Source organism: Typopeltis vanoorti, chromosome 2, assembly GCF_054136105.1.
Source record: "Typopeltis vanoorti isolate ZY-2024b chromosome 2, IOZ_Tvanoo_1.0, whole genome shotgun sequence".
Taxonomy (NCBI): domain Eukaryota; kingdom Metazoa; phylum Arthropoda; class Arachnida; order Uropygi; family Thelyphonidae; genus Typopeltis; species Typopeltis vanoorti.
In genome coordinates this window covers 62,258,755-62,279,591 of record NC_143550.1, presented here as the reverse complement: position 1 = coordinate 62,279,591, position 20,837 = coordinate 62,258,755, and the positions used below count along the sequence as shown (strand labels likewise).

Sequence of the window (20,837 nt, the reverse complement as noted above, 5' to 3'; positions counted from 1 at the left end):
AGAAACCTTCTTAATTAGTGTTATTCATCTCCACAGAAGCTAATAAATCATACATTTGATTGGAAAAGGCCTAAGTTTCGAATCTAGTCGTTAAGAGAGGAATCTTTATATGGACTTTTTCATTTGGAGGATTGGAGATACCTTGTTATATTCTTTACAATCAAAGGACGGTATACCCTTCTCTTTAGAACATTCTTTTTCTTCTTTAAGAGAAGCTCCTCTCAAACCCAAGCAAAGGCTTTTCCTCTTCTCAAATTATTTGCTCCTTAGGTACTATCATAAGTTGATACACGGGCGTATCTATGTCTCAGTACTGTCCCGTATGGACAGGGTTATTCGCTCTGCCATTCGTTCATGGCTTAGGATTCCTTTAGATACTCCAGTTGCCTATTTTCCTGCCATCGTGAAGGACGGCAAACTTGATATCCCCCCCCCCTCCGCTGGCTTATCCCACGTCTCCGTAATAATAAATTAGAAATATCCAATTCTCAAATTTGTAGAGATTCATTTCATTGTCCTGCTGTCCAGGAAGACTTTCGGCATACTACAAGGTTAACCGATTATCGAGGTCTGAGAGAGATCTCATTGGCAGAGCATAAAAAATGGGCTATACAGCTATATAGTTCTGTCGATGGTGCATCGCTTTAGGGTGTAATCTAGTGTCTACCTAGCATCTAGAGCCTCCGTAGCTCAGTCGGTATAGACGAAGCACTTTGGTCGGAAAGACCTGGGTTCGATTACAGTCAGTGACGTGAAGAACCTTTATCTCGTCTCATTCGACTAAAGGTGAGTTAGCCGGTCTCATACGGAGGTAGACGGTTTTTCATTCCGAAACGTGGGCTTTTCGTCCCTCAGAACAAGCGACTGACCCCCCGAACATACACTTCTACAGACATAAGACCCTCCTGGAATAAGGAGTAACCAATCTATTCAACAGAGATTTTGTTTTCGAATGCCTACACGATAAAGTGTGGGTCTACGTGAGAGAATAAATCAAGTCAGGATGGGACCCTGTCCTATCCTCTCCTCACCCAGCATCAGTGGGTACAGGGAGGTACTAGACTCCTACCTGGTTACGAATTTAGTGACTTAATCAGGGATAGGTTCAATGCCCTGCCCTCGAGGGTCCGCTCAATCCATGGTGGCAGAGGTGACAGTAGTTGCAGAGCGGGTTGCTGCTACAATAAAACGCTTTCTCATGTTGCCAAATGTTGTTTTCGAACTCGTGATATTCTAGTGAAGCGGCATGATCAGTGGACTCCATATTAAATAAATGGTTCTAAAACAAAAGTTGGGAGACTGCGGTTGAACCGCACTATAGGACTATAGCTGATATTAGAATGCCCGATTTAGTTACAAAGAAGGATGAGAGTGTGAGTTTTTGATGCACAGTTTGTAGATACTGGGCGCCCGCTTGTTTTCACTCATAGGAACAAGGTTTAATATTATGAGTAGAATATAGATCCTGCTCGTCAGCTCGGAGAGGAGTTTGGGGAAGTTCCTTATTTCACTAGTGCTACCATCTCCCTTAGCGGTATGGAGCAATGAGAGTGACAAAGACTTGACTTTGTTAGGTAATATTTCGACAGACATTAAGATCGTGTCGCTTAGAACTTTGCAGGGCAGACTGGTGACCAGGGCCCGCTCTACCGACGGTGCAAGACGTGCATTTGCACGGGGCGGCAAAGTTGGCATAAAGTATACGAAAAATAAGGGAGAAGGGGCGGCAAAATATGCTACTGCATGGGGCAACAAAATTCCTAGGGGAGACCATGCTGGTGACTTGGCGTCGTCACTAACAAATTACTTCTAGAATACCTCGTACCAGCGTGGGATAAATCTTGATGTATTTTGACTTTGGCCTTTCTGGCATGTTGGGCCTTTGCTCTGGCAGACCATAGTATGTAGCACTGCATTTCACTCTGAAGTTTTATAAAATAATATTAACAGGTTTTGATCTAGATGGCAGTACCTCCCGCATCTGGTTCGTTCTTTACACAGAGAATCCATGTAGTTTTGGGTTATTTACAGGAAGGAGGTGCGTCTCGTTGATTATGTCTGAGTGCAAATTCTTGTAGTTCCAGGATTTTTTTGGTGAGTCTGTTGGCGTTCTAAGCGGTGATCACAAGAGAGTTCAGTAGATTTTTGTTTTTATTCATGGCTAAGTGCTGTCAGAATGGAGCAGATGATTTGTAAGAATCTCTTTGTGAAGGTCGGTGATGGGCTTGTTTTGCTTAATTTTTGGAGCGGAAATTTCAATAGGAAGTAATATTTATATATCATCTGCGATTCCTATAAAGATGGCGCAATGAGCAGTATGAGAATGTTACCAAACATGGCTGCGATGATTAGAAATGGTCGTTACTTGCTGCAAATAAATTCGAAGTATAACCGTACATGGAATGCTGTTGCAGCTATACCTTGTCGATCATGTGAGTGAAACAAGTATTTCCTGATCTTAATCACTGAACCGAACGTTATGGATCTCTTATTTGTAATTGTCACATGTCGATATGCATAACTAATCTATCTAGGGTTGAACAGTACAGGATTTGGAAGGGCTTTTGCAAAATCCGCGCTTGAAGTACATTTTTAGTGTATTTTTGCACTAAAAATGTTTATTGATAACTTTGTACAAATTAACAAGGAAATAGCAACTGGTTAAAAGTGCATTTTTAGAATATGTTACCTCACATTATAGATATTGATAATTTTGTACGGAATAACGAACCTGTTACTTTTAAAAATAACAGTAGCGAGCCAAATTGATAATCCACCAGTGTAATCTGGGATCAAATCTTGTTTAGATTGTGAAGAGCTTTTACAAGGGTGTTCCATTTGAGAGTTTGCCGAGTTTATCCAGTGGTAGCATGGTTTTTTCTCTCAAAATCTTTTTATAAATCCCAAATCAGATGGAGCAGAGAATGCATGCAACAGACAATGCACTGGCCTTCGTTGTTTCGGTCATAATTCTAAACCACAACCACTAGCACACAAACCATGGTAGGTTTATATGACCAAGTGAGAATGTTTACATTTTGGCTTCCCTCAAACTTATAAGAAAACAAAACAACAAAAAAAATCATTAAATTTATACAAACACCAGTAGCATCTCAGAACAAGAAAGTGTGAATTCAGAACAGAGCATGCATATTTATTTATTGATGTAAATATATATATTTATTTTGTTAATAACATATAGTTATAAGATAGGTTGTTTTTTTTTTCAAGATTTCACATATTATTATTAAATATAAATTAAAAACATAATTACAAACTAATAATTAATTTCAACCAAGATGAAGACTATTGTGTAAGAAGTTGCAGGGCAGCCTAGGAAGTCCTAACTTCCTGAGTCACATATTTAACAGCGGTCAGATATCATTCAAAAAATCACTTCGTGTAACTGCTCTCCTGAGGAATACTGAAAGTAGGATTAATATTTTTATGAATTGAGTGCAACATGCTTGGTACAAGTGTATGACTGCTCCTGTTTCCAATAACCAAGAAATCAACAAAGCCATGACATACATACAGTTATACCCCAACTTACGCAAATCCAGAGTTACGCGATTTCTTATATGTATGTATTCCTGTCCCACTTTACACCTCACCACTAGTCGTATCTTTCCACCACTGGCTGCATTCGGCAGTGTCGCACATGCTGTGAACAAGCACTGACGTGTTTTGCGTAGTCTCCATTCATACACGATTTTTATAGCCTACAAACCTTGCGATTGTTTAATATTATGTTCTTGATAAAAATTTCATCACATAAAAAATAACTAAGTCATCCAAAAGAAGCAAGTCTGATTCTTCTACAGCTAGCAAGAAAAGAAAAACATTGACTTTTGAAACAAAACTCAACATTTGTAAGGATTTTGAAGGCAGAATGAAAATTTGAGCTAGCAAAGAAGTTCGATCTACAGGAATCCACAGTAAGAACAATCATAAATGAAAGGTTTATAGATTTTGGAGGACATACATTCTAACGAGGAATGAATTGCAGCCACAAAGCAAGGAATAAAAAAATCATCAGCTTGCTGTGAAGAAATTTTGCGTAACAAGAAAAAGACATTATGTCATCAGATGAATCTATTTGATTTTATGAAACCATCGACATCGAAATAACTTTCTTTTTTTTATGTGCGAAAAACTAAAATTATGATTATATTTCTTAAAAAATATAGGTGTTTTTGTAAACCTTTGGTCCCAATTGTATGTTTGTATATATAAATTACATGCAAAATTATGCCCCGAGTTACGCCAATTTGACTTATGCGCTTTTTGTTGTTTCCACCTACCGTGTAACTTTGGGGTATGACTGTATTTTTTTATTATTATTATTACATGACATCTCAAAGGAGTCCAAGGACTTATTGCAAGAGGGAATCCTACTTCACTCCACTACACACATCTAACCATCTCCCCTGCTTCTTAATTATTATTATTACTGTTATTATTACAGGCTATTCCAAGGAGTCAGACTCTTCAAGGGAGGCCCTAAACATCATGTCAAGAACTATCCATCGTTTATGCAGTATCTATCACACTTTGCTTTTGAACGCATTCGCAGTCATGGCACCCACAACAAGCTCTGGCAACCTATTCCACTGATTCACTACTCGCCAGGCAAAACCTTTGCTTGAAGAGTAGTGAATGTTCTAACATTCACTACTCTGGCTCTAACACCCTCACTAACTACACTCTTACTCGGTTTCTATGGATGGCCGCTATGGATCCTCCCCATCTTCTCTTCATCACCAAGAAACCCTGGCACCCAGATCTGCATGCAGTAGTCAAGATGGGAGTCTTATCAAGGCTCGATAAAGAGGGACATTAACCTGCTTGTCTCTGCTTCAAAGTATTTTTCAGTAATCAAGTAATCTGATGAACTGCTTTAGCCAGTTTTGCTGTGTGCTCCTTAAACTTTAACTCCATATCCACTAACACTCCAAAGTCTCCGGATTCATCAATTTCCTGGAGTACAGTTCCACCAATGTGGCATACAGCTGGTAATCTTTTCACCCCAAATTGCATAACCTTATACTCTGCCACATTAAACTAACATCCATTTTCCATTGTCCAGTCTACCAATCTCCAAATCATCCTGCAAAATTTTGACATCATCTGTATTAACTATTGCATTACCCAACTTTGCATCATTGGAAAATAACAGAACAGTTCTTCTCAGATCCTTTCCTATATCATTAGTGTACAAATAAAAACAGTAGCAGTCCTAAAACACAATCCTCTGGCATGCCACTGGTCACAGGCCTTCTTTTGGACTGTATTCCTGAATAAACTACTCTCTGATATCTCTCCATCAACCACCCTCCTATCCATCTCACCAGCCTGTATTCATCCCCATGTGCTGCAGTTTACTGATTAGAATTCTATGTGGTATCCTGTTAAAGGCCTTTGCGAAGTCCAGTAGTATCAATATAAACCCATTACCTTTATCCAACTCAACTGTCACTGTATTATAAAACATGATCAAGTCCCTAAGGCAGTCGTTCCCAAAGTGTGTGCCACGGCTCCCCAGGGAGCCACTCACAGGGGTGCCATGATTACAAAATTTTCATAATTTTATTTCCATTTTCAATTCAATGTGATAGGACACGACATCTAGCGGACATGGTGCAAACCAGTAACTCGCTTAGTAATAACTGTTTGCAGAAGCCTCTACAAATGGTTACTAGATGGCGTTTTACAATAATTAAGTTTATCAATTGTTTTAGTAGTTTCTCTAACTTTCTCAGTACTTTGTGTTCGTATATAAATAACTGTCGGTTTTGTGCGGTCTTAGTATTGAATTAGTTTTCGGAGATTCTATGAACTGAATGTTGTTGTGATTTAGTCAAGTGAATTTTTTGAATTTCTTATATGTTTTAAAAATGGATCGGATTTTACTAAACAGTAATAAGTATTGTGAGAGAGAAAATAAAGAGGACACACCGTCAAATAGTGGCAAGAGTGTGAAGAAACGTAAATATCGAAAACACGATGACAGTTATTTGGACTTTGGTTTTACGTCGACAGAAGTCAATGGTGAAGGGAGGCTGCAGTGTGTACTGTGTATGATAGTTTTGGCGCCAGCGTGCATGCTACCAAGTAAGTTGAAACGCCATTTAGAAACCAATCATCCCAGCATGGTTAGTACCTCTCATGACTACTTTACCAGAAAGTTAAAAGAGTTAAATCAACAAAAAGATAGTTTTTATAAGCATGCATCAATACTAAGCAATGCTTTGCTAGCATCTTACAAGGTGTCACATAGAATCGCAAAATATAAGAAGCCTCATACCATCACAGAAGAACTCATTCTACCAGCTGCCGTAGATATGGTGAACAGTATGATCGGAGCCTGCTGGGAAGCTGCTTTCAAAAGTGCCTTTGTCCAATAACACCATCAGTCGCAGAATACAGCATATAGCGGAGGATCTCAATGATCAATTAATTGAAAAAATAAAAGGGAAGGAATTTGGGTTGCAGCAGGATGAGGCCATAGATGATGATAATGATGCTCACTTGATTTGCTATGTACAGTTGATAGATGGTAATAACATTGTAGAAGACCTTCTCTTTTGTAAAAGTATCACTCCTAGTGCTAAGGCTCAAGACTTGTTCAAGATCCTTGATACTTTTATATCCGAAAATAATTTGAAGTGGAGCAAGCACGTCGGTGTCTGTACTGATGGTGCTCGTTCTATGTCCAGCTGTTATGGAGGATTGCAGGCACTTATTCAAAGCAAAGCCCCTGATGTACTGTGGACCTACTGCGTTATTCACGGGGAAGCACTTGCGTCAAAATATCTGAGTCCTACATTGAACCAGGTCTTAGAATATGTAGCGAATGTAGTAAACTTTATAAAAACTTGGCCGTTGAAGGCAAAGTTTTTGAAAAAACTATGTGAAGATATGGGATCCGAGCACACGTCTTTGTTGCACTACAGCACTTCACGATGGCTCTCTCGTGGTAATATTTTGTCTCGTACGTTTGAGCTGCGACAGGAAATTTATATTTTTCTTAAAGAGGAAGACCACAAGTATACCAAAAATTTTGTAAATGAAGATTTTTTGGTAAAACTAGCATACTTATGTGATATTTTTGAAAAGATGAATGCTCTAAATCTCTCCCTGCAGGGATGCAACATGCACCTTTTAAAGTCAATTGAGAAAATTTCAGCTTTTATAAAAATACTAAAACTATGGAAAAGAAAAATGAAAGAAGACGGAGGCAAAGAATGTTTCCCCTTTTTTTTCAACAGTTTTTGACCTCCAATGGAGTTGATTTCTCTCGAGGTATGAAATCCATTTTTGAAGAACATATCACAGCTTATCACCTGATTTGAGAAATATTTTCCAAATGATAATATCAATAAATTTGCATGGATTCAAGATCCATTTAATGCCAGTGCTCCATTTGAATTTACTGCTGCAGAAGAAGAGAATCTTATTAAGGTGTCTTGCAACAATACTTTGAAAACAAAATTTATCAGCATGGAATTAACTGAATTTTGGATATCAGTAAAAGATGAATATCTCCTTCTGAGTGAAAAAGCTCAGAGAATTTTAATTCCATTTGCGACTTCTTATTTGTGCGAAGCTGGATTTTCGGCGGTCGCTGTGATAAAAACTAAGTATCGCACGAAAAATTAACGTGGAGAAGGAAATGAGGGTGGCTGTGTCCAGTTCAATTCCAAGATTTGAGAAAATGTGTGGTGACAACAGACTCATCCATCCCACTAATGATAATTAGTTGAATTTGTTCAATTACTTTTTTGTGATCTTAAATACGTGTTTTATTTATTTTTACCTAACCCTTTAATTAAAAAAAATTATTCGCTATTTCGCAAAGTGTACTTGTAGGAATTTGACATAAAGGCGCCTTGGAAAAACCTGGATTCACCAAGGGTGCCAAGAATCGAAAAAGTTTAGGAACCACTGCTCTAAGGCATGACCTACCCTTCACAACACCCTGCTTCCCCCCCCCCCTGCTACAGTATCTATCCCATTTCCATCTACCCATTCCTGTATTTGCTCTTGACCAACTTCTTCAGTACTTTGACAACAACTCCTGATATGCTGATTGGTTGGTAATTTGCTACATCAGTCTTGGAACCTCCTTTATACAATGTAACTATTTTCCCCTCTTTCCACCACCTTGGGACTAACCCAGAACTGAGACTTAGATTAAACAATATGGTCATGAGCACTAACAATTCTCTCGCCGCTTCACACAAAACTCGAGCTGGTATACGATCTAATCCTACAGCTATATTCATATTAAGGTTCTGTAATATGCTATGTACCTCCATTCCACCATTTACCTTCGTTCCCATATGAACCTTTGGCTCTCTTGTTCCTTCAATATCATCACCTGGATGATATACTCTTGCAAAGTTTCACTTAGTAATTCTATTAGTTTGACTGATTCAGTTACCTCCCTACCATAGGCATTCATTAAAATCATTCTGCCATATACATTCTTTCTTTTACTTACAGCATATCAAAAGAACTGTTTGGGATTATCTTTAGCCTGCATTACTAACTTCCTTTGATACTCTGCTTTTGCCTTTCTTATATTTAATTTCTTAACCACACTAGTTACCCTTCTGGCCCTAAACTGTGCCTTGTACTGTTCATGTGCCTGCTGGTCACCTTTCTCCTTAAATTCCCCTCCACAATTGTTTCTTTTTTTGCAGCTCCAGCTTAATGATGATATTCATCCATTTAACTCCCACTTAATTTACTTTCTTAACTCTAGGTATGCAGTCTGCCATTATCTCTCTCAAACACACCTTTACCACTTCCCATACACTCTTAACATTCAGCCCTTGCAGTTTCACATGCCATGGCACTGATCCAAGCAATTCTTACCAGCCTTATAAGGCTGATAAACATGACATATACACTATCTTAACTGAAAATTCCACACATTTAGCCAGGTCAAGACCATATGATTACCCTCACCAGTTGGTGGCATAGTGGTCATATTCATTATAGACAAATTCTCAGATGCAATTACTAGATCGAGCACTCTCAAATCCCTATTATATTACATCACATGCTTCTCAGGTGATTATTCCTTAGTAACTGCATAAATTCCATTTCCTTCCTCCCATGTGTCCTCTCCTCTCCAATCTATGTTCCCATAGTTAAAATTCCCCATAATAATTACTTATGGGGAATTTAAACTGAATACACTGAGTCTATTTGCTGTTACTTACTATTCCATCATCTTTTCCATCCCCTGGTTTGTAGCAGCATCCAGATGTATATTTTGTTTTCTGCTGGCCTCAATCTCACACCAGATAGCCTCAAATGTGCTATTTTCATTGTCCTGTAGTTGAACTGATACTCTTTGGCAGTTCTTTGGCTATCATCAACACTCCTCCCCATTCTTTTCTATCTATCCTCCCTGAACACACTATACCCTTCACATTCTATTCCACTACTACCATATTTACTCAAATATAACTCACCCTCACGTATAACTCGTACCCATGATTTACATCAAGTCATTCACTATTATGGTCCTCCTTCTCAGCTGTACTCTGTCATACTGTGGAAACAGACACTGTCTTAACTCTCTCTTTTTTTTTTTGCTACTTCCAGTAATTCTTTCATGTCCTCTCTCATGCTATACTTTTCTCCTTTCAAATCATTCATTTTGGCCAATATAATCATCTTTCACCCTACTCTTTTATGCTCTACTAGCCTCACTAACATTAATTTTTGCACTTGGAAAGCACAAGACTCGCTTCTTAATTTTTCTTTCTCTCTCTTGGTCAAGTCCTCATTTCTCTTATCTCACACTTCTTTCTCTTATCAGCTGATCCACTCACCAGACATTTCTGCATTACTATATGACTCCTGTATTACTATATGACAATAGCCTGCTCTCCAATACCCACCATATAAACAAAATCACAACCCAGTTTGTGGTACGATTCATTGTCACCGGAAACATCACATGGCAATTGAACCACCACCATGCGTAAGACTGAGAACATATGCACCACCATGCAGAAGAACAGAAATTATTCCATGGCAAATTTGGAAAACATTGAATATCAAAAAGGAAACAAGCCAAGTAATGTTCAGAAAAAATGCCACATAATCACTACTTACATTTCTACAATGCTTTTGTTTGTTAATAACAGTTTCACCTTCATTATTTGTAATGTATGAAATGCTAATTTTGTCCAAAATATAATAAATGCTATATTAGCAATTCTTTTCCTTCTTCAGACAAAGATCAGTTATTCACTAACTTTGAGTAATTATACAATATTCCTTTTTTTTTTTGTTGCAGAAAAGAAATTAAAAGTTCTCTATGTTCATTTCTGCCTATACTTGGCATTGTTTACATTATCTCTTGAGAGCATAACCATTATGTAAATTGGTTATCTCTCGTTCATAAGCATTTGTATAAACATTATTATTATTATTATTATTATTATTACTACTACTACTACGGGCGACTCCAAGGAATCCTTAGACCTCACCGAGGGAGGCCCTAAACATGTCCACACAACTATTTGACATTCTCACAGTATCTATTATTATGCAATTGGTTACAGTATTATGCAATTGGTTATCTCTTGATAGATAACTAATTTGCATAATGATTATGCAGATAATTTGAGAAAATATGACCATTTAAAGTCACCAAAATGAACAAATCACCACTTCAAGATAAACAAAAAAAATTCCCAGAAACGTGGAAAAATCTAATACCAGAAATGCAGTCAACAAGTACCTTTGGTACTTGTTGACTATAAGTACCAAAGGTACTTGTAGTCCCTCCCCCAAAAAAACACCCACCTTCAGTCATGTACCTGCTATGTCTCGCCTCAAAAACATCCACCCACCACTTTGGCACATCATTTGAAGTGATGTCACTGAACAAAAAGCACACCTGCCAACAAAGAAACGCTCATCCACTGTGCCCCACCTCAAAAAAACTCCTGCTGCCTAAAACAAAACCACACTGCTTGCCACATCCAAAAGACACATCTACCACCTTAAAATCCACCCATCCTTCCTGCCCCCCCCCCATAATGCACACCTTCTACAAAATGGCGACACACACACATGCCTCCTCATGCCACATTCATCATAAAAAATTAACTGTAATTCCTGATATGATGCAAACACAAAGTAACAAAACAACTATCACAAACAAGAGCAAAATAAAGACAATCTCACAACCAAGTCACTTAAAGAAACTCCACTTAAGAAAAAGCATGAAAAGCAAATAACCAGCCAAATAGCCTGCTAAATTGAAAAAAAAAATAATTATCCATAACAGTTTCTCTTCTTTCGTGTGGCAGCACATAATGGTTCCCAATCTTCTGCTCAGTGGCCTACTGTTCACCATGATGATTTACTTCCAATAACGTCTGAATCATATGGCCCACCATGTCATGGGAGAGCAGGCAATCATCGTATAGTCATACCAACTCCTTCTTTCTCTAGCTCAACAAACTGCATTCCAGAATCCAGTTTACTATTAAAAAGAAAATAATAATAACCTGACTTTTCTAGATACTCTAATTACACGTCTTCCCAATGGTACCCTTTCTTAATTTACAGAAAACCCACCCACCCAGGCAGATATATACACAAACTTTCCATCATCCACCCTCTTAATAATATGGTGTTATCAAAACCCTTGTGAATAGAGCCTCCAGCCTACTGATGTTGATTTTACTGCTGAACTCTCCTTTATTTGCCAGCCTTTTCTATCCAATAGCTGCACTGCCACAAAGTCAATAATTAATTGTTTTTCTCACCTCCTCTCATCCCTCTCAACATGTTGAGAGGGATGAGAGGAGGGAACCTCAGAAAAAATGGCGAGAACTCTAAAAAAAAGTGCAATCTCTGCACTGTATCCAAACTGTATCTAAAGCTAGCTACCCTCATCTGCTTGCGCAAGGATCCTCTGCCCCTCTGTCAGTTCCAGGTGTTTAGAGTCCCTTGTTCCTGCAACTTATATTACAGTCAAACTGGGAGATCTGCTAATATCTGCTTATATGAACATAAAAAAAATACATCTGTTGCCATAAGTATGGCCAGTCCGAGCTTGCCGACCTTGTCTTGGATACTTTGCACAAAATCAAATGAAAAAAACTAATATACTTCACCACAAAAAATACCAATTTGAAAGACTTTTTTTAGAATCAGCAGCAGAATTAAAAAAACCAACCAAATCTTAATAAATATAATTGTATTAACAATATAGGATGTAATATCCCTTAATTTAAATAATTTTACATCACCGAATTGAAACCTTTGGCTCTTCATATATTTAGTAATTTATTAGGACACCTCCTTGGCAATTCTTTTAGTAGGGGTAAGTAAGTTCTGTTTGCTACAAACTTGGTATTATCTAGTTCTAGCTACTCACTGATGAGACCTCAATAAAGGTTGAAACCGGTCTGGGTAGTGACCTTCTCTCATAATGTAGAATACATTATGAGAGAAGTATTATAATACAGCTCTTAGGAGCTGGGTTTATGGGAAAATACCAAGAACAGTGAATGGAGCTTGCTCCACCCTTACTATGAGTTGCCCCGTGTTGCACTACCAGATGGACTATGTGTTGCACTATCCAGGTATTTGCTTACGCTTGGACTTGCCGAACTTTATATAGTTTCTATATTCGGCTGTGAAACAATATGGGATGTAATATCCCTTAATTTAAATAATTTTATGTCACTGAATTGAAGCCTTTGGCTTTTCATATATTTAGTAATAATTGTATTAAACTTCCCAAGATTTGGGAAGCTCTTAGGCCTCCCACCCAACAGAGCTAAGGCTAGCCAACAGCACCCATAGAGGGCACTCCTCAATAATTTTTTATTTAATTTTTTATGATGAATGTGGCATGAGGAGGCATGTGTGTGTGTGTGTGTCGCCGTTTTGTAGAAGGTGCGTATTATGAGGGGGGGGGCAGGAAGGATGGGTGGATTTTAGACTTTGTCTAATCTTTTCCACTTTGTGTTTGTGAAAATTTGTGTGTTTCTGCAATTTTAATATTGTTTCCCTGATGATGTTTCAGTAACTGAGATGTGCTGCATTTATTCCATTAAACCCAATAATGTGTTCAAGATATTTTAATCTGTGTATACAAACATGTAAAATGTCAAGAATATCCATGGCATAAACCAGGCGTGGCCAACTTCATTCTATACGAGGGCCAATATATGATGAATGATAGCGTCACGGACCATGCACTTTAAGACAGAACTTAATAAAAATAAACTCTGCATTTTTTCAAGGCAATAGTTATGTATTGAATTACTATATTTGTTAAATCATTTTACTACTGGGAGAACAATATAAAATACTTGATTGATTTAAATATAAGTTGTTAAATTAAATTTAATTACATATTTCTGGGATGCTTTCAAACTCACTGGCAATTTTATCTTCCCCAAATGCATGTCCTTCACAGCACAGTGGTTTACAAATTTACCATCAGATAATGATTTTTTTGCTTTTTCTATCTCTGCGCTTACAACAAACGATGCCAAGAGTGAGCTTTTTTGTATTGATGTTGGTTTAGTAAAAATATATTTCTGAGCACTAATCTCTTCAAATTACATACAATTTTAGTACGTACTTGTCCAACGTATTCTTGGTATTTAGCAGCATTGTGCTGTGTGTAGTGGCGTTTGAGGTTATATTCCTTGTGCACAGACAATACTTGCAAACACACAAGGGATGGTTTGTTGTCGTTATTGTTTAGAAACAGAAATTAATTTTCCCATTTCTCCTGAAATGACCTGTTTTCTTCACAGATCTTACGTTTCTTACTCATAGTACACAAAGGCTGAAGTAACTGACCAGGGGACACAAACTGCAACCATAACATTTGCAAGTATTGTCTGTGCACAAGGAATATAACCTCAAACGCCACTACACACAGCACAATGCTGCTAAATACCAAGAATACGTTGGACAAGTACGTACTAAAATTGTACGTAATTTGAAGAGAAAGGTTAGTGCTCAGAAATATATTTTTACTAAACCAACATCAATACAAAAAAGCTCACTCTTGGCATCGTTTGTTGTAAGTGCAGTTGTGAGCCGGCTGTTGGCCATCTATGGCATAAACAAAACACATGCAGCAAAAAAATAAAAAATCCTCCAAGTGAAGAAATATCAGCAATAATGACATCAAGAGGAATCCCAACAGAAGCATTAACAGAAAGAAGACAAAAAAAAAGAAACACCAGTATCATCTGGTGTTGGAAATGAAAACAGCTAAATGAATACCCAAAAAAGACAACACCAAAAACGAATATATCGCAAATCACTGACACTACTAAACACATCTGGCTTGCAGCCCTCAAAGAATCTGATCTTTTGCAGTCTGAGAAAACCAACATACCACCCTATCACAAATAATCGCTCATACCATGAACAAAAATCAATACCAGAAACATAGTACCAAGAGTGAAACACTGATCTGCAGCTATTGATAGTTAACCTAACCTTAAAAGGGTCAGTGAAACTAACATGCTACCCAATCACAAACAGAAACACTAGTATCATGAACAAAAAACCAACACACCAGAAACATGGGTGCCAAGAATCAAACATCTCTGACCTTTGGCCCCTTGAGAGCTATCTCAAAACCAACATGCCATCCCAGGAGAAACAAAATTGATGTGAAAATGATAGAACAAAGAAAAACAAACAAAAAATAAATAAAAATATATTCATAAAAATCTGACAATCAGTACGAAAACTATTGCTGATTGCTCAGACAATAGTCATGTCACCTGTGTAAGAGTCAAGTGAGTGATGTCACCCAAAGTGATGTTTGTGGTTTGTTTCCATTATGTTTACAGAGGTGGTTTATGGTGTTTGGAATGGTGGCACATGAATGGTTTCTGTGAATGTGATGTTTTGTTTTATTTATCTTTTTACATGATTTTTTCCTAGTAGTGTGTGTGTGTTTTTCAATATCATAAACAGTCATATTGAAAAACGCACACTACTAGGAAAAAATCATGTAAAAAGATAAATAAAACAAAACATCACATTCATAGAAACCATTCATCTACCACCATTCCAAACACCATAAACCACCTCTGTAAACATAATGGAAACAAACCACAAACATCACTTTGGGTGACATCACTCACTTGACTCTTACACAGGTCACATGATTTTGTTGAACTCTGAGCAATCAGCAATAGTTTTCGTACTGATTGCTCTTTGAAACTCAAACCCTACTTCAGGCTTCCATTCCTTGGAATTCAGAAAAACGAACTCTAGAATTGGAAGATTTTATGCATCAGTGCTAGTTAGGATTGGGAACATGAGTTGTTTCCTGAATTATAATAAGCTTTTGTTTGTGCATGCTACCAGGAGCTCACATAGACTTTCTGTTGACAAATGGAGATACCAGACTGGATGTGCTATATGCTCCCTTGGGAGTAAAAAGGCAATTGGTTATTGTTATTAGCATGAAGTGAATGTATTTTTCTATTTCAAAATCCAGTATACTTCTTTTTTAGATCTCTTTGCATAGATAAAGTATTGTTATTATTAGTATAAAGTGAATTTCAAAATTCAGTATATTTTCTTTAATTTTTTTATATAGTTATCCACTTTCAACAGAATACATGAACTCCTTTGACTATTGCATTGTTCTGATTTGGTTCTCCCATCCCAACACCTCTGTAAAACAGTTCTAGGGATGGTGCACCATTTTCTCTTTTATTGGAAAGACCTAGATTCAGATTCTGAGATGTAAGGAATCCTTATGACTGTTTCAGCTGATAAATTTTCCAGTCTCATGTGGAAGTGGCAAGGTTTATCATCTTGGAAACTTGTTCTGCAAAATAGACATTTTGTCCTGTAAAATAGAAGCTGACCAAATAATACATGTAATTAACAGACATAATATATTGGCTTCACAGCTTTTATTTATTTGTTTTGTTAATACACTGATCTTGTTATATTCCGTTATGGTGAAGATAACCTTATCACCTTCAGTGCTAACAAAGTGCAGTCCTTATTTCGTGCAAGAAATATCACACTTTGCATTCTCTCACTTTGAATTATGCCCACGTTATCAGGCAAAATCAGGTAATCAGGTCTCGGCCTCCAAAAAATGCAGTATCCTTTTCCACTCAATATACCACTTCTCACACTATACAACTTCCAGCATTCTGTAAATCCCAAAATTGTTCATTAGAATGTTGTTCTCGCATATGTGTTATTGCACCAAAATCTTTTAAACACTTGTTGTATCCAGGAGGCACACAATATGGTTAATTGATAACCTCTCTCAGAATCACCTCAGTCACTTCCTTATAGATGTTCTGTTTCTGTCTTATGCCTTTTCTTAGGTATTTTTTAGAGTGAGCGTCATTCTATTGGACAATCATGATTCCTCCACTATGCAGCAACAACTTTTGTCGAAGCTTTGTGACCAATTATTCTCAATTCAGCTTGACGAGGCAACAGATAGCAACAAGGATTGTCATTTAATTGCTAATATTTGATTTTGCGATGGATTATCAGCAGTTGAAGAGTTATTGCTTTGTAACCAATAAAAAGAAGAGTCACAGCACCTGAATTGTTCAAAATATTAGATGATTTTATATGCAAGGCAAACATACAGTTGTGTTGGAATTTGCACTGATGGTGCTCGAGTTATGTCTGGAAGGTTTAAAAGTTTACTTGTGCTCGGAAAAATCCCCACAATGTATTTGGACACATTGCATGATTCATAGAGAAGCTCTTGCTGCAAAGGTGTTAACAACAGTATAACCATGGTAAATTATATAAAAATGAGACCTTAATATCAAGACTTTCTGAACTTCGCAAAGACATGGCTGGAGCAGAACATTCAGCATTACTGTTTTACTGTGAGACAAGATGGTTATCACAGGGAAAATGTTTACGTGTTTACAAATTAAGAGATGAAATAGCAATCTTCTTGGAAGAGGAAAATAACGAAGAAGCAGAGAAGTTTTGACACCACTTATTTGTAATGAAATTGAGCTACTTGTTGGACACATATTTGAGAAACTAAATATATTAAACCTGCAACTCCAAGGAAAAAATACACATACACATATCTTAGAGATGAGTGACAAAGTTAATGCTTTTTGTAAAAAACTAGAATTATGGAACAAAAAGGTAAAGCAATAAGAATTAGAAATGTTTGCAAATGTGGATGAATTTATCAAAGCCTACAAGGCAGAAGAGCAACACATCAAAGTTTTATTTGCAACTATTGAAAATCATCTAACAATGTTGATGAAGAATTTTAGAAACTATTTTATAACTGACGACAACATAATGGCAATGTACGAGTGAGTTAGAAACCCATTTCAAATTACCCCTGAAGGTTTCTCAATTGAAGAAAAGGAACAATTTATAGACTTCATGTCAAGTAATGAAATCAGAAAGCAATTTGCATCCAAATCGTCCAAATCGATCTTTGAATTTTGTGTCGGTGTTGATGATGAATTTTCTGCACTAAAGTCAAGAGCTTTTCATGCACTTTTGCCATTTCCAATATCTTATCTTTGTGAAATCGGTTTTTCTGCAGTGGCTGCCTTAAAAACAAAATATAGATTTCAGTTAAATATAGAAAGAGAACTGAGAGTGTCAATTTCCAGTGTATCACCATCATATGAAAAGCTTTGCTCTGTAACACAGGCCTAAGGAAGCCATTAATTTTTAGATTCGTTGTTATTGTTTAATCACTTGGTATATTTTGCAATATTGATATGTTCCCATAAGCGTAACTGGTTTATTCAATTTAATGGATTTTATTATTTTATGTTTTTGTTTATATATTGTTTTTGTGTCAGTAAAGTAGTTTTACAGTTTTTCCTTTGATTTCCACTTTCTTCGTGCCCCCCCCCCCCACACACACAGGTATTTTGAGCCCTGTAGGTTGAGAATCACTGACTTAAAGGAAGCACTTTACTGCTTCTCTTTGCATATCCAAATTGCCAGCATCACTACTCTTGTGCTTTGGGGCCATTATTAAGTAAAATAAGGGTTACTTGAAAACAAGTACTGTGATACCTCGACAGTCGATCTGATAACTGATAACTACTTAGAACGGCATGCAATTTAAAACTTATGAAGTGTTGATTTCTGGAATTTTCCATTTAATATTTTTGGGTCAGGGTTGTCCGTGGATAACTGAAACCACAGAAAGCAAACCCATGGATAAGGGGATCTACGGTATTTGTCTAATTTTTCTCTTCTATTGATACTTTTTATGTTTCTGGTGCCTATCTCGAATTCTGCTGATATTGAGTTGGAGTTTGTTCCATTATCTGACTTTTCAGTGTTCACCCTGGTTCCTTGAAACAACAGGGTTCTTTTTTTAACCAGATGATGCCCCCAGGTGGCATGATTTGTTTACATTTTGTTTTATATTTAAATAACTATATTAAATTGATTGATTAATAAAATTCATAAATTATAATAATTCTTATGTAATCCATTGGTCTTGAATTGTATGCTTCATTTGCACATCCTGTAAATAAATTTGCTATGTGATCCTAGAGATTTATAGCTTAATGTGTGGATGATGGCATTTAGCTGAAAGACATGGATTTGAATTGCATCCAGGACACAGAGAATTGGCCTCCATTAACTAAAGAAAATTCAGTAAATTCACAAAGAACTTTTATAAGAAGCTTCTTGACTAAAGGTGGGTTAGTCTCATATGAAGCTTGCAGTTCCTCCTGGGAACTCAGGTGGTTTTCATCCTGTAAAACAGCAAACCAGCTAGAAGAATACATGCAATTAACAGACTCGGTGCACTGACCTCTTAGCTTTAGTTGCTTTAACTATAACTCTAAAACAATAACAGCTAGCTGAACCTATCGAAAATATTTCTCCCTAACTGCAGTCTTATTCTTAAAACATTTTTAAATTTGAGTTAAGGGAGAACTAGAATTATACTCATCCATAAGGATATGTGCTTTGCATTATGGGATACTAAGGTAATTGATGTGAAGTCATTATCTATATATCAATAAAGGTCGAAACTGGTCTGGATAGTGACCCTTCCTATAATGCATAGCTTTATACTTGTCTGTAAGGATATATGCTTTACTAAGGCAATTGACGTGAAGCTCAGTTGTGAAGTTACTTCATGCACAAACTTTGTTTGCTTATATTTGGATAAAGGATGAAACCAAGGATGTAATTTCTTGGCATCTTTAATTTATAGTACAAGCAAGTGAACAAACTTTCAGCATCTATCCCTAATATAGTGTATTTTAGTAATAAGGTGTGACACCTTTTACTACTTGTATATGGAAATATGACTTCAGCCTTACTTCATTCAACCTTGGTATCACTTTTGGGTCTGGCTCCCACTGATGAGACCTCAAAAAAGGTCGAAACCGGTCTGGATAGTGGTCCCTATAATGCATAGCATTATACTTGTCTGTAAGGATATGTGCTTTACTAAGGCAATTGATGCAAAGTCATTAGCCTCTATATACACGTAGCCTAGTCGTGAAGTTACTTCACATGCAAACTTTGTTTGCTTACGCTTGGATAAAGGATGAAACCAAGAATTATAATTTCTTGGCATCTTTTCACTTGGTTATACTGTAAATTAAACACTTTTCACATCTTTTCCTTGTTGCACAAACCAGTCCTTAGCTGCAGATATGACTTCATCAGCTGTGGCAAATTTTGTTCCTTTCAAGTGTTTCTTTAAATTTGGGAATAGGAAATAATCAGACAGGGTCAGGTCTGGAAAATAGGGTAGGCAAGGGAGACGTTGAAAGACCAAGTTGTGTATTGTCTGTTGAGTTTCATGAGCAGTGTAAGCAGGTGCATTGTCCTGCAAATGCAACATGCCTCTGCTCAGTTTTTGCATGACATTTTTCCTTCAATACCTCCTTCAACTCCTACAGAGCTGTTGAGTGAACTGCTGCTGTAACAATTACGGCTTTTTTTGAGGTACTTGCTAAGGATTACACCATCCATATCCCAAAAAGACAATGGCACAAAACTACCCTGCTGACTTTTGGGTAAGGAACTTCTTTTACCATGGAGAGCCTTTGTCTCCAATCCATTGACTGTTGTTTGGTCTCTGGGTAATAGTGATGAAGCCATGTGTCATCAGCAGTCACAATACAAGCCAGAAAATTTGCACCTGATTTCTCAAAAATGACCCAAAATCCCTTTAGATGGCAGCACATGTTCTTTCTTTTGGTCAGCATTCAGACATTTGGGGACCCACTGAGAGCTTCTGCATTTGTCAGATGTTGGTAGAGATTGTTTTTGGCTGGTATTCATCTATCATCAAGGATCATGGCATGCACTGCATCAATGTTTCAGGTGTGATCACTGTGGAAGGTCTTCCTGACTTGGAGGGCATCTGTTGTCTTAGGATACCCAGTTTTAAACTTGGCCATCCATCTGGCAACTTGGATATGTTAGGGAACAGTCTCCTCAAGTCTCTCACAAAATTTGGTGAATCTCACTTGTGGACTTTTCTTGCATTATAACTCCAAAAGTTATAATGTAACTGTTATCATGGTAATGTGTTGAAGAATATATTCCAGTAATAAGACAGTAATGCTATATACTTTACATGAGACCATAAATTGCCTTACAATTTTTTTTTCAAAGTAAAATGCGATTTTCATTCATATGCAGTTATCAGGATAGACCTTATGCAATCATAAGCAGACAGTTGCTGTAGTACCAAAGATATATGTATTGACAGACAGTGTGAATATCTTCCATATGCATGTACATAGTAATATGTTTAATTAATGATATGTTAATAAATTTATAGCATTAATAAATAA

At 37.0% G+C, this 20,837-nt stretch overlaps 1 protein-coding gene across 1 annotated transcript in view; it reads left to right on the top strand.

Moving 5' to 3' along the window:
- Positions 1 to 2,308: 2,308 nt before the first annotated feature.
- The window catches only part of ND-ASHI (NADH:ubiquinone oxidoreductase subunit ASHI), a 57,962-nt gene continuing 39,433 nt past the window's right edge, over positions 2,309 to 20,837 (top strand). The window contains exon 1 of the mRNA XM_090405571.1: positions 2,309 to 2,432. Within this exon, the coding sequence (XP_090261697.1) occupies positions 2,309 to 2,432 (124 nt within the window). The remainder of the gene's footprint in view (positions 2,433 to 20,837) is intronic.